The following is a 13,923-nucleotide window of genomic DNA, read 5'->3' as shown; positions in this document are numbered from 1 at the left end:
AATGCCACCGGGAGCGCCAGCTTCTGAGTATCGGAGAAAAGATTGGCTGACATGTAAATATATAGTATAGCTGGGACAGTAATAAACATATTTCCGTGCAAAGAAGCACTGAAATGGCCGGAAATCACATTATAAAACAGATATAGAATGGGAGGTATCAAGCATTGGCAGCCGGTAAACCATTGCTATTAGAAATTGGAATTATGGCAGAGAAATCAAATTGAAGTTGAGGAATATCAGACCCATCTGTCGGCCGATAATAGGTTCTGATCAACTCTGATAGTCGAGACTTCCAGGTTTCGATAGCTGCATCTAAATTGTGTGCATTGAATGCGTCATTTTGATCACCAGATCGCGTATATAGATCGACCTTTGCTGTTTCGCTGAATGAGGTGCGGAGCAGCGATAAGCCCGAGGGCGAGGTGAAGCCAAGAGAGTGCAAGTCATATCCTTCGGAGATTCTCTCAAAGGGTAGTTTGTTTGATGTAATGCGCTTGAGCTTCGAATTGCTCGAGGAATCGGTAGTGTGAAGGCGCATGAGGTATGCCCTGGGGTCATGCGGGTTCAGAACTGATTTTGATGCCCCGTTGGCGTTCGCGGCGTCCACGGGCTTCGATTGCTGCGTGGTAGGGTCCGGCTCCGAGTTCAAGGCAGCTCGAGCGGCGAGGTACCTGCTTTGATGAGGGGAGCTCGTAGGGACCGATGGTCTTGAGCCTTGAAGGTGCAATCGCCTTTCTTGTATAGCAGCCTTTTTCCTTGTCTCGAATTCGAGCGCCTTTTGGAGGTCGGGGTTTTCGTCGGGGTTTGGAGTACTGTATAGGCTGGCGGCCCATTGCTCCATAACCGGAAGACCCTTGCCCTTGTTCACGCTCCGTGAAGTTTGTGCGGCATTATTTGAAAACACTTGAACTGGTCCTAACTCCGGTGTAGGGCTGGAAGATGTATCCATAGACTGAGACGACTCCACGCGAAGTTCTGCCGCGTCTCTCGGGCTGACCGTCTCGGAGCCGAACCGATCTTGGGCAATCTGAGATAATGAAGGCTCATTGTCTTGTGTTTGGACGTCATCTGTAGCCGCAAGGGTCTGAGATGCTTGGGACAATTTCAGAAACCAGGTGTCCAGAGACCCGTTGCCGTACCGCTCCCTATCGTGCTCTCTCTGCTGCGCTCTTGGATTTCGCACCGGAGTCGTGGGAGAAAGAGATGTCGAGTGAGAGGGAGAGGAACCGGAGCTAGACACTGGACTCGGTAGACAGGCAGCGTGGTTTGTGGTCTGCCTTATCTCGCGTGGACTTGAGTTGGACGCTGATGATTCTGTACTCCGGTGGGACAGCGAGCAGTGTTGGCCTTGGATATCTACCACGGAGGATGTACCTGATGTTTTCGAATTGGTGGGCAAAACAAATTGTTTTCCGAGACTGGGCCTATTCCTTGGAGGACTGTGACGGGGTGGCCCTGGGCGCATAAATGTGCGAGCGCTCATAATGTCTCCATTCTGACAGTTAGAGCCTGGAGTATGAGTTATAAGTGTAGTCTTTTGAGATCTTCCAGACAAGAGCGCTTCGAAACCATCTTGGGAAACGGGTTCTATGTTCTCAGCGGGACTATCGTGATCCAACCCGTTTACATCCGCTTTGGCCCCATAAAGATCTTGGAGGAGGCTTTCGAATAAAGAAAGTATGGTGGGCTGATCTTCAAACAAAACATCGTCTTTGAGAGGTTCGATATTAACGTCATAGGTTTCATCGGGACACAGGATATGGATGCAAAGGAATGGATCAGTGATCGTTGGAGAGAGACCGTCACGAGAAGCAACCGAACGCAGATATGACTTGTAAAGCTTCACGATACTTTGAGCAACACCACCTCCTGATGACATGGGTCTACCGTCAATACTAATATATTGCCCCATGTTGTTAAATCGTGTGAAGTCTACGCTCATCAGTTTAATGTTCATCTACTTGGGCTGTGACGTACCTGATCCGAGATTGGGGAGCAACGCTGCAAGTCTGATATCTGAACCTACATCCCGCAAGGATTCACAGTCATTGGGATGTGAGGCTGGCCATTCTTTGGTGATACAAATAGAAGCAATATCCCTCCCGGCTACCTTCAATGCTGCATCAATGAGCGTGGCCTGCTTTCCAGGGGCATACATCCAGTTGCCAGAGTCATTTTTGGCCTTAAGGATCTTCAAAGAAAGTCTAGTGGAAGGTCTAGCCATGGCGTACGCTTGGATCATTTTCTTGATTCTGAGTAGCGTCTTCTTGGAGTTCTTAATAGCGGTCTGTCGCCGAACTGGTATCTGCCGGAATAGATTTGAGACTCGGACAGTCGTGCCCACGGGATGGGCCACACGTTCCGTGCTAAAAATAAGTCTCTAAGCTGAGGGAGAAGTGGAAGAATGGTGCTTACCTGATTAGCTCCCCATTTCTTCCACATTTCAGAAGAGCGCCAACAGGTTCTGATTGGACTCTTGTAGAAATGATCAGAGTACCAGACACCTCGGCCGCACTCGCCAATGCTTCTCCTCTGAAGCCTAGAGATTTACCGCCAACCTTCTTTAGGTCTTCCACAGTATGGATTTTGCTTGTGAAGGTGCGCTTGCATACAAGCCCATAGTCGGATGAGGGTATCCCATGCCCATTGTCCTTGATTTGAATTGTATCAACGGTATCTTGCGATACTTCAACAGATACAGAAGTTGCCGAAGCATCCAGAGAGTTGTCCAGCAACTCTTTGACCACGGAGTACGGGTCAGAGATGGTAGATGTTGAGCCAATGGCCCGAACCGTAGTGGGCGGAAGAGCCACAATCGGCATCTTCAATGGCTGCGGCAATAAATTGTCCCTTCATGTGATGCAATAAGCCTCGAGTTGGCCAGTAATGAGAAGTTTTGACATAGAAGATGAAATATAGTAGCCCAGCCTGAAGCAATTGATGGTTGAAGTCAACAAGGAGCGAGAATATTTCCACGCACGACGACGACCACTAGCGCACGTGAGATTAGTCAGCAGCCAGGCTTGTCGACAACAAAACACCAAAGAACCAGTCTCGCTGTCAGCGGCAGCCTCGATCATTGAGAGAGGACGGCCGTATGCATAGAAAATGCTCTGCTCGTCGTTTTCCATCTCACGGCTCGCGATCCCGTCTGTTTGTACGTTGATCGCGTTTCTCGCGTATACATCGCAGTATTTCTTCCTATATTTTCAGGAAGCGCCGCTCACGAAGGATGAAGTGTGGAGAATCAACATTCTTGCTACCTGCATCTGGGTATGCTACTACCGGTCCTGCACGGTAGACCCTGGCCATGTCCCTAAAGGATGGGCGCCGTCAGATGGTAAGCAACTCGAGGCCGATCAAGCTAGTGGTCGTCAGCGATGGTGCCGGAGGTGTGAGGCCTTCAAGCCGCCAAGAGCACATCATTGCAAGACGTGTCGGAGGTTTGTATTCTGAATTTTTGATCAGGGATATGCACTGGCTAATATCTTATTAGATGCGTCCCAAAGATGGACCATCACTGCCCGTGGACCTCTAACTGCGTCTCCCATTTTACCTTTCCGCATTTTGTGCGGTTTCTGTTTTACGCAGTGCTCGGGATAACATATCTCGAGAGCCGCCTTTTTAAGCGCGTTTCAAAAGTTTGGGCGTCTAGGAACCTTCCTAGTGTAAGGAAGTTACTATACCCGGCGTCTTGACCATGGGCTAACAATGACGCTGCAGTATCTGGGGCCTAGTGTTGTACAGCTGGGCCATCTTTTCGTTCTGTTTGTTATAAACAGTCTGACACTATTTGCGCTTTTTGTACTTTTGGTCAGGACTCTCTGGTCTCTGGGGTCGAATACAACCACGATTGAATCGTGGGAGATTGAACGACATGAAACCTTGCTCCGACGAGCCCGGCATTTTGGGGGCTTTCTGCCCGGCCCAGGAGGGATAAATGTACGAATATCGAGACAGGAGTTTCCGTACGACATAGGGATCTGGTCTAACATCAAAGCTGGAATGGGCGGGAGTTTTAATGTTCGTTGATATTCTACCGATATTGCCACTGCCAGCTAACTTTATCTACTAGGTGATTAGTTGGTTCTGGCCATTGGCGAGGACACCTGATCGGAGTACTGGCTTGGAGTTCGAGGAAAATGGATTCGAGGGTCAGTCATACCTACTGTCTAAATTCCATTCATTAACATTAAACAGACTCGACTGTCTCATGGCCACCACCAGATCCCGATCGCATTCCTCTTCCGCCCAGGGGCCAGCAGAATGAATTTGCGTATGGCGCAGGTGGGAATCTGGGTCATATTGATATTGAGGCCTTTAACAAGCGGAAAACGGCCGACCTAAAACGCCGGAGAACCAATGCCGAAGTTGAGCGGCGCAAGCCGTTCCATGCAAGGTTTGACGAATCCGCGAGTGACTTCTCAGAGAGCGACGGCGGTGTCAGCGACCAAGACTCCGATAACGGCGAAGAAGCCTGGAGGAATTCTGAGGGTGAACGCCTACGCGACTTCGGTGTTGATGAAGAAGCCGAATTTTACGACGAGGAGGATATACCGTTGGCCATGTTGATGCAACAGCGAGCAGAGCGACAACACCGTCCACATTGAAAGTAGATAATTCCAGCAGAAACCTGCGCGTACGAAACCGCGTCGGCTCATGAACCATTAAAGCTTCTCGGCAACCCCCGGGGGCCTAACACATCTTTAGCACGAGTCACGCCTGTTTGTAAGACCTCGCGGATTTCCCGAACGGCGTCTTCTCTCCTCTTCCTCCAACGCTTTGTACACATATTGTTGGCATTGTTGGCACAGCGGAATACGGCGACGGTGTCCGATCCATAAAATCCAGAACTCAGAGCGACCTCACCAATAGACGCTCCGATAAGCGTCTTGGCAGGTGTGCCCTCCAGGTTTCACATCCTGTTTGAATAGTCTTGTTGGTAGATGCATAAAACCATGGCGAACTGGCGATGACACCGATATCCACTTACCCCGAATAGTCCCCCGGACAAAACCCCAAACTCCGCCTAAGTCCGTCTCCCTACCACAGTGCCTACTCCTACTTAAGAGACAGAACTACCCTGCAGAATGTCTGATCAACTAAGGACAAGACTAGTCTCCCACGAGAAGGTCAGAACAAATCCGCAGCAATGACAACACTTCCAACTCGTCCCCTGGGCAGGAATGGGCCCCAGGTCGCTCGTCTTGGCTTCGGCACGATGGGCCTGAGTGCCTTCTATGGGCCTCCCAAACCAGACTCGGAGCGTCTAGCTATCTTGGATAAAGCATACGAGCTTGGCGAGACCTTTTGGGACTCAGGTAAGTGTTCTAATTTGTCTTTATCGCTCCTCCTTCCCTTCATATGGCTGATATAAATAACCAATTAGCCATGCTCTATGGCGACAGCGAAGAACTGATCGGTCGGTGGCTCGCCGCAAACCCACCCAAAGCCAAAGATATCTTCCTCGCAACCAAGTTCTTTTTCCGGATGGTCAACGGCGAGCGCGTCACAGATACAAGCTACGCGAACTGCAAGCGCTGCTGCAACGAGAGTCTGCGGCGCCTGGGGATCCCAACAATCGACCTATTCTACGCCCACCGTCTCGACCCTAACACCCCAATCGAGGAGACCATGAAAGCTATGGTTGAGTTGAAGAACGAGGGGAAGATCAGGTATATCGGGCTGAGCGAATGCAGTAGCGAGTCCCTGCGGCGGGCGTGCAAGGTGCACCATGTTGCAGCCGTGCAGGTCGAGTACTCGCCCTTCTCGCTGGAGATCGAGTCCGAGCAGATTGCCATCCTGAAGACGGCGAGAGAGCTGGGTGTGGCGGTTGTTGCGTACTCGCCGTTAAGTCGCGGGATTCTGTCTGGGCAAGTCCGCTCGCGGGCGGATTTTGGGCCGGATGATATTCGGACTTTCCTGCCGCGATTTAGCGAGGAGAATTTTGGGAGGAATCTTGAAGCTGTTGATAAGTTGAAGGAGTTGGCGGCGGGGAAGGGGTGCTCGGTTACCCAGTTGACGCTGGCCTGGTTGTTGGCGCAGGGGGATGATATCTTTCCGATCCCGGGGACGACGAGGGTTAATGCGTTGGTAGAGAATGTTGAGTCGGTGAAGGTGGAACTTACGGTAGAAGAGGAGAAGAAGTTCAGGAGTATTGTTCAGGCTGCTGAAGTATCTGGTGGGAGGTATCCAGATGCGTACGCTTCAACACTGTATGTGGATACGGTGCAGCCCCAGTAAACCTGAACAAGGTGTAATTTTAACTATATTTGCTTCACTTAAGTAAATACATTGTAGCTGAGTCCAGCAACAGTCTAACCAGGCGTCTGCTGATTATTATCTTTCCATAGTAGAGTTCAATATACCAACAAGTTAACTCGAGCAGCGCGCAGTTATGAGATTCGCATCAATGACGAATTTCGGTGTCTACTGTGACTTTCCAGAGCTAGCACGACGCTAATAACACTACACAGCACATAAATAACATCCCGTGTAAATTGAAAAGGATACCTACCGTCCTCCATCGATCAATTAGCAGATATAAGCTAATCCAGGGCCACAGAGGGCCTAGCCGGAGGCAAAGTCTGCAGGCCTTTACAGCATTCCTCGGCATTCACCCGTTCACCCGTGGCGATATTGGTGGAAGTAGGATCAAGTGACACAAGCAGAAATGCGTATTTCGAAGCTTGCCACAGAAGACTGGTAATAGACTATACCAAACCACCCGATAACCCGTTAAGAAGACGGGGCGACGAATGGCAGCTAACAAGTTTAACGCCAAAGGCTACCACCCAGATAGCTTGACAAGAGTCACTAGGCACCACCTCATGCTAGGCAGATAATGCCAACGGCGAGAAAACATCGACCTGTCTTAAGCTCCATTTACGTGTAGTTCGCTGCTTAGACTAGCTTCTCGCTCTTAACAGCCTGACCTAACCGTCCGTCAAAGCGGTGCTAGTACACCAGGGATTTGAAGCGAAAACGCGGGCGCAAGACCAGTTCAAGATTAAACAATGAATGGGTCTAAGATAGATGTTTCTCCCTGCTTTTCCTATCGCTAAATTGTGACGTTAGTTGCATTGCGCCGCCCTGAACAAGAGCCCAACGCGTGAGCCCTAACCTCTCAAGTACCGCCACACGAGGCTGAAATACCACGAACTGCGAAGAAAAGATACAGATGCAGCACTGCCACTGCAACTGCAGCTCGCCAGTCACACTCTGACTGCATCTCACGCCATTCCAAATCCGACTCAACTTTTCAGGCTGGACATGTCCTTTCAGCCCCGCTGCGGGGACCGTGCCCCATTTCTCTCTGCTGGCGAGTTTGGAAAACAGTTTGGCTTCATTTACAACATATCTCACAACCAGTGCAGACAAAAAGGCAAGCAACGAGAGGTTTTCCTTCAAAAAGAAAGAAAGAAATGTCCTTCTATCCCTCCAACCCGCGCGCACTCGCCGCACCCGCCGCACCCGCCACACCCAAATACCAAATCTACTTCGCCTACGGGAGCAATCTCCACCTGAACCAAATGGCGCAGCGGTGTCCCAAAAGCAGATACCTGGGGCGAGCGATATTGCACGGATACAGATGGCAGATAAACGACAGGGGATACGCGAATGTCGTGCGGGTGCCTCATGGCGGCGCCTCGTCGAAAATGTCGAGCTCGGTCCAGGGTCTCTGCTACCTGATAAACCGCGAAGACGAGGCGAAGCTAGATCGCAATGAGGGGGTTCCGACGGCGTACGGGAAGAGTATGTTGGACGTGGAGCTGTTTGTGGGCAGGGCGGGGATTGCTGGGAGGGATGTTGGGGAGGTTGTGGGGTGTTCGGTGGACGAGGTTAGGAGTGCGCGGCCGCTTTCTTTAGCAGGGGGCGGGCAGCGTGGTGAGATTGTACCGGCATTGGTGTATGTCAGTTCGAACCATACGTTGGATGGGCGGGCGAGGGATGAGTATGTTCATAGGATGAGGCTTGGGCTGAGTGATGCGCTGGATTTGGGGCTGTCGCCGGACTACGTGCTATGGTTGGAGAGAGTGATTAGCGCTGGAGTAAGACGGGATTCACGGACTGGGGGACAGAGACAGCCTGAGGTGAGATATCAGACGAGGGTTCCTCAGAGGGGGAGAAGACGTGGTGGGTATCAGACGTCAGGTTTGCAGCACGGGGAAGCCAACTTTGCTGGGAGGGGGTGGTTTAACTGACACTGATACATGAATTAGCCTGCTATATCCTTTTCAAAGAATGTTACTGCTTTGCGTTTGCGAAGTTGCCAACAGTCAGACCAGTTCTATTCTTTGGGGCGACCAACCAGGCCCTAAACATAACTTCAATATCCAACCTGCAATGAAGTGAGTGGCGTATTTAGCTACGAGACCGTGACATAGAGACAGACAGCCTGCTCTGGGCTCAGTGTTGCCCTAAATCGGTAAGCGCTCGGCCCAGACACATCAAGCCCATGCAAAGCGGTTCTTGCCAAGGGCTTCTAGCCAAACTAGGGATTAGATGCTTTGATTGGTTCAGTGCGGATAGTCAGAATCCTTCAGCCTCGTCAATACAGGAATACAAGGCTGGAAACCATCAATATACCAAAGGCCAATAGGATGGCGTTTTTGCACAAACGGGAACCCCTGCCCGTGGGGAAAGCAGCGAGGTTGACAGGATGGACGTTGTTCTTTGGCCGGTTGGTCCAGCGCAGTCGCCAGCCTGGGTTCGGTTCTGATCCTTCTAGAGAGGCTGCTGGACGAGAATGATGGCTTAGAATACGACAGTTAGCTAGGATAACGGGGATGACAGCCTCGAAGATTAAAAGTCATATATAGGAGTCACTCGCCTCAATGGTGTTTCCTTTGATCATGTCTATTCTCAGCCTCGTCAGTATACCCACTGAAGCCAACCATCAAGTCATATAACAATATTCTTTTGATATCCACACCATGGCTCCAACCGCGCTCGGGTTTGGCGTTGAGATTGAAGCCGTCGTCAAGCCATACAAGATCCGCCCAAACTGGTCCCCGTACGAATACTACGAACGGCTCGCGCAGGCGCTGCGAAACCGACATCTAGCAGCCAAGGCAGACGTCGCCGGCTCCCGATACCAAAAGCACCCGGAGTACTACAACCAGTGGTTCATTACCAGAGACGGGTCCCTTCCTGCCTCGACCACGGGAGGTAATAGTAAGTTGACATTGAACACTTTATCCTGGAATATGTACTAACCAAGAACCCGGCACCCAAAGTCAGCATGGAAGTAGTATCCCCGAAACTGCGCTCCGACGGCGACTGGGAAAAAGAAATAGAGCTATTCTGGGAAGCCATGCGCAAGGTCTTCAAGATCCAGACAGACACACACTGCGGGAGCCACATCCACGTCGCGCCCATCGGGACCCGGTTCAGCCTGGAGGACCTCAAGCGGATCTCGTTCGCGATATGTCTATACGAGAACCCCATTAGCGTCCTGTTGCCCACGGAGCGCCGCAACAATACCTACTGCAAGTTGAATTCGCAGTCTGCGCAGAGGCTACGACAGACGCTGCAGCGGCGTACGGCGACGACGCTGAGGCAGGCTGCGAATGATATTAAGGCGATAACGCGGATTAGTGAGGTCTGCAGCTATATGCAGGCGGATAGGTATGTGCTGTGGAACTTTGCGAATACGGCTGGGAGTGGATCGGGGACGGTGGAGTTTCGGGGTGGGAGGCATCTGAGAGGGAGGTTTCGGACGAAGAGGTGGATTACCTTTACGGTGGTGTTTGTTTTGATGGCGATGGAGGAGGTGAGTTTCTTCCTTCCTCTCTGAAGCTTATAAGATGGTTAGGGCTAATCCGTGAACGCAGGCGCTGGTGAATTCGTCAAAGCCGTATAAGGTCTGGGCAAACTCCCAGGCGGATGCCACTAAGTTCTGGGAGAAGATTAAGAAGCATGCAAATAGGTTAAGGCTGGGATCCAATATTCCAGATACTTATGGGAGTATGAATGAGGGTGCTTGAGTGGTGCAATTATAGTAGTGTATACAAGTTCTTACTCCTCGGCTGCTCTAATCAGAACAACATATACCTCCCAGGAATATGATTTCAGGACAATTATATTAAAAATGACTCGATAATTACGTCTCAACCTAGGTAAAACCTGTAGTTTCTGGATGGCGGGTAATGCTAGTATAGTAAATTTCACAATCACTGAGCCCAAAGTATCAGGCCCATTATAATCTCACTAGACATAGGTAACCCCTCTAGAGGATGCCATATCTTGGTAATCAGCTGGAAGATCTGCTTCTACACCGATATCATTCGCAGCCTTGAGAATATCCCCCCAGAACTTGTCCATCGTCGGCCGCCCAACAAGAATCCGCCACGCGCGATGAAACCCCTCCATCTAAGTCAGTTAACCAGAGCAGCCAGGGACCACGAAGTGGATCACGAAGTTACCATACCTTGGAAAGACACAAGTGTATAAAAGCCACCACAAACGAAATCCAGCGCCTCGTGCTCGCTGAATCACGGAACCCGCTGGCCCCTCGAAACTCGACAGTCCCCGATTTCCCGGACACGATATTGCTGAAGTTCCAAAGAACATGCCGGGTATGTTGCGAGCCTGCTCCTTGCATTAAATCTCGAAGACCTTCCCTAGAATTGACCTGTCTCCCCATCAACCGCCAGACGCGAGCGAGATTTAGCTCCCCGCCCTGATAGCACGCGCGCAGCTCTGCTGAAGTCTCGGAGTTTGGTTTACAGTAGGTATTCTCCTGCCGATGGCTTGGCAGGATGGCCTTGATGAGCGGCTCGTAGTAGATAACGCCGAATGCAATGCCCTGGAGTTCCGTGTCGTCCCAGCGCATGCATGGCCATGGGGAGACGTGGATGTGGCTGCCGCACTTGCGGGACTTGGAGGGCTTATGGAAGGTCTTTTTGACTGCTTTCCAGAAGGTATCTATCTCGTCTTCCCAGAGGGTGTCCGTCGATAGGACCGGTGATACGGCTTCTAGTGGGACTAGGTGGTGGTTAGGTAGGTAGGTAGTGAAGGAAGACGGATTTAGCGGACATACTGTCAGGATAGGATGGATTTCCTAGCGAGCCATCCTTTGTGATCCACCACTTGTCATAATGCTCGCTGTGCTTTCTGTACCTCTCGTCGAGACGATCAGCGAGGGCGGATAGATCTTCGCGCCGTAGAGCTCGCGCCAGCTTTTCGTAGTAGTGCGTTCGTTTGTGTCGACTGGAATCGTGTACTCGAGGCTCTGCAATGATTTCAATCTCTACACCGAAGTAGTAGGAGTCTCTCATGTTGCAACTCTATAATGAACAGATGTGGGTCGTTGAGAAATTGAGTAGTGCTCTCCACCTAGGCATAGAAGGCTGGCTGGAAAACATCTCCATTATGAAGCATATATAACTCCGCGCTCAGTACGTCTAGTTCTGTAAATTGGGAATATCAGCAGGAATTATCTAGTGGTAACGCCACACAGAGCCTCGTCGTCTTGCATTACGCCAGTAGCGCCGTAAAATACACGGGCTGCATACAGGGACAGCCAGCACAGCGAAGGATCAGGATTCAGCGCTGCCTCACTGAGTCTAACCAAATTCTGACTCGCAATGTGACTATTGTGTATATGTAGCTTGTATTGTTGACTTTGAGTATCGGTGCATTCCTCCTTAGTTCGTATCATTCGGCCGTATTTGATGGCACCAGCCCGCCTTGCTCGCCAGGTAAGGCTTATAGCGAGACACGACTACCAATAAGAGTGCTACTATAAGCTACCAATAAGGAGCGAGACTTATGCCAATGCTGCCTGATGGGCCGTCATCGCCCTCGTCACGGTCAGACTATCACCGCCTCGCCACACATGTCCCCGACAAGGCTGAGATATAGCCTTGCGACTCCCTAACTGATCACGTCAATGCATTTCTTCTTCGTCTTCTTTACTTTTGTTAACCTCGCATTTTCTAAATCAGAAACATTTTAACTCCAGCATAACCCAAATCCAAAACCATGACCTCCCGTATCCAAGAAATCCCCCATTACTACTTCGCATTCGGCAGCAACATGCACCTCACCCAAATGGCCTCTCGCTGTCCCGACAGCAGAGTCTTCGCAAAGGGCATTCTCCGCGGGTACAGATGGCAGATCAACCAGCGAGGCGTCGCGAACGTGGTGCGGTGTAAGGGCGGCGAAGAAGGAGGAGAAGAAGAAGCTAAACCTGTCGTCGAGGGGATCTTATTCACGGTCAGCTCGAGCGATATTCGGAAGCTGGATCGCAGCGAGGGAATCTCGAAGCAGTTCTATGATAAAGCGCTGAGGCGGGTGGATGTTGAGCCCTTGGCTATCCCGGCGCTTGAGGGGGAGCGGACTACCACTGCGGCGGAGAGGTTGAAGGGGTTGCAGGTGTCTGGGCGGAAAAAGGGTACACAGAGGTTGAACGCGACGACGCATGGGGAAGGGGATGGGGTTCAGCAAGTTGAAGCATTGGTGTACCTGAGCGGCCGGTATAGAAAGGACGGGCAGATTCGGAGCGAGTACGTCCAGCGTATGGAGTCGGCGATGTCCGACGCGTTGAAGCTCGGTGTTAGCGAGAAATATCTACAGGGCTCGCTCTATCCGTTTGTTTCTGGCGACGAGCCAACAATGGTCAGTCCTGATCAGCCTGCGCAGGTGGATGTTGACGAAACGAAAGGGCAAGGGTGTGACGACCCTGAAAAGAACGAGCTCGGCCAAAGCAGGACGGAGGAGTCGGAATCAACAGGTGAGACGTGAGATATCATAATGGAAATTATAGTGCTGACGACAAGGAAGCAGCACAAGTCCCGGCATCATCGGAGACACAGCCTTCCGAGCCGTTATCGATCCAAAGCGCCGATGGAACAGCATTGCCAGAGCCCCCGAACACAGAGTCCACGTCCACAACGCAGACCAGAGGAGACAGCCACGCACCGGTTCGGCATTGATATTCCCCAGACTGGGGTAGCAGATATGGTAGGGAAAGTTATGGACCTTGGGTTTAGCTGGCTGTTTGGAAGTGGAAACGAAAGTGAACCAAGGAGGACCTGACAGGTGATACCTGGTAGATTATCATTATGAAACTTTGGGCTAAATATACTGGAGACTTGCGAGGAGCTTCAACATGGAAGATTTGTAGATGGATTTGTACTCACAATAAGGAAATTAGGGTTACTGGGAACGTAAACAAGAACACTGAAGTATAACATATAAGTCTTTAATCCCATAAGAAAACACTCTACATATTAACGCGTAAACAAATATTAGATTGAAAACTGAGCGTACAGCCTCTATCAGACCCTTTCCTTGCGATATTTCAGCACATCCAGCATCGTCCCTAGAGTAAACCCCGGCCGACCCATATCAGACCTTGCAAGATCAACGATATCCAAGTCAAACATCTCATCAACATCCTGCTCATCATTCTGCCGCTTCACGAACACCAAGCCCCCACACACAGAGACCTTTGTAACATAGCGCCATTGGATATCAGACATGCTGGCAGAGTAAAACGAACGCGGATCAAACCGTCCCCTCACAACAAGACCATCACATTTAGCCCCGCCAGCCGAGTACCGCAGCAACTTTATGCGGATATTTATTACTTCGGCCTCTGTTATACCGGGCTTCGTGTACCAGGCGCAGAATTGCCATTTTTGCTCCGGGACGCGGTACCCGCATGTGACGCCGTAGTATGTGCAGCCTTCTCTATTGAGATACTGGGTTATTTCTTTGACTAGCTTCATTGCGTCGTTCTTGTTGAATGGGGGCTTTTTGATGGTGAGTGGTGTCTTTTCCTTGGTGAGGTATCCTGCTGTGACGTAGTCACGATCGGGGTTGGATTTGTTTGACATTGTGGTGGTGGTTTTAATAAAACTCGATGGCAAGATTGTGTTGTACAGTAGTTCAGTAACTACATAGCATGGACAT

General features: G+C 50.7%; 4 protein-coding genes across 4 annotated transcripts; 2 read left to right on the top strand and 2 right to left on the bottom strand.

The window, feature by feature from the left end:
- Positions 1-157: 157 nt before the first annotated feature.
- ASPSYDRAFT_28656 (putative DNA mismatch repair protein) lies at positions 158-2,822 on the bottom strand (the record flags this gene model as incomplete). The annotated part of the gene is made up of 3 exons (XM_040844541.1): positions 158-1,932; positions 1,978-2,366; positions 2,416-2,822. The coding sequence occupies 3 exons, from the start codon at positions 2,820-2,822 to the stop codon at positions 158-160; spliced, it is 2,571 nt and encodes an 856-aa protein (XP_040706851.1).
- A 286-nt stretch (positions 2,823-3,108) lies between these two features.
- pfa4 (putative palmitoyltransferase with autoacylation activity Pfa4) lies at positions 3,109-4,610 on the top strand (the record flags this gene model as incomplete). The annotated part of the gene is made up of 5 exons (XM_040841535.1): positions 3,109-3,443; positions 3,497-3,668; positions 3,724-4,023; positions 4,076-4,154; positions 4,201-4,610. 5 exons carry the CDS (start codon positions 3,109-3,111, stop codon positions 4,608-4,610), a joined length of 1,296 nt encoding a protein of 431 aa, XP_040706850.1.
- Positions 4,611-5,152: 542 nt separating this feature from the next.
- On the top strand, positions 5,153-12,750 carry ASPSYDRAFT_143476 (uncharacterized protein; the record flags this gene model as incomplete). The annotated part of the gene is made up of 5 exons (XM_040841342.1): positions 5,153-5,321; positions 5,390-6,239; positions 7,415-8,093; positions 9,079-9,145; positions 12,008-12,750. The coding sequence occupies 5 exons, from the start codon at positions 5,153-5,155 to the stop codon at positions 12,748-12,750; spliced, it is 2,508 nt and encodes an 835-aa protein (XP_040706849.1).
- A 536-nt stretch (positions 12,751-13,286) lies between these two features.
- Positions 13,287-13,847, bottom strand: ASPSYDRAFT_86686 (uncharacterized protein; the record flags this gene model as incomplete). The annotated part of the gene is made up of 1 exon (XM_040851712.1): positions 13,287-13,847. One exon carries the CDS (start codon positions 13,845-13,847, stop codon positions 13,287-13,289), a length of 561 nt encoding a protein of 186 aa, XP_040706848.1.
- Between the last annotated feature and the right edge of the window lie 76 nt (positions 13,848-13,923).

The sequence above is a fragment of the Aspergillus sydowii genome (assembly GCF_001890705.1).
Source record: "Aspergillus sydowii CBS 593.65 unplaced genomic scaffold ASPSYscaffold_2, whole genome shotgun sequence".
In the NCBI taxonomy this organism is placed as follows: Eukaryota; Fungi; Ascomycota; class Eurotiomycetes; order Eurotiales; family Aspergillaceae; genus Aspergillus; species Aspergillus sydowii.
The sequence above is the reverse complement of the archived record's forward strand: the minus strand, read 5'-3'. Positions and strand labels throughout refer to the sequence as shown.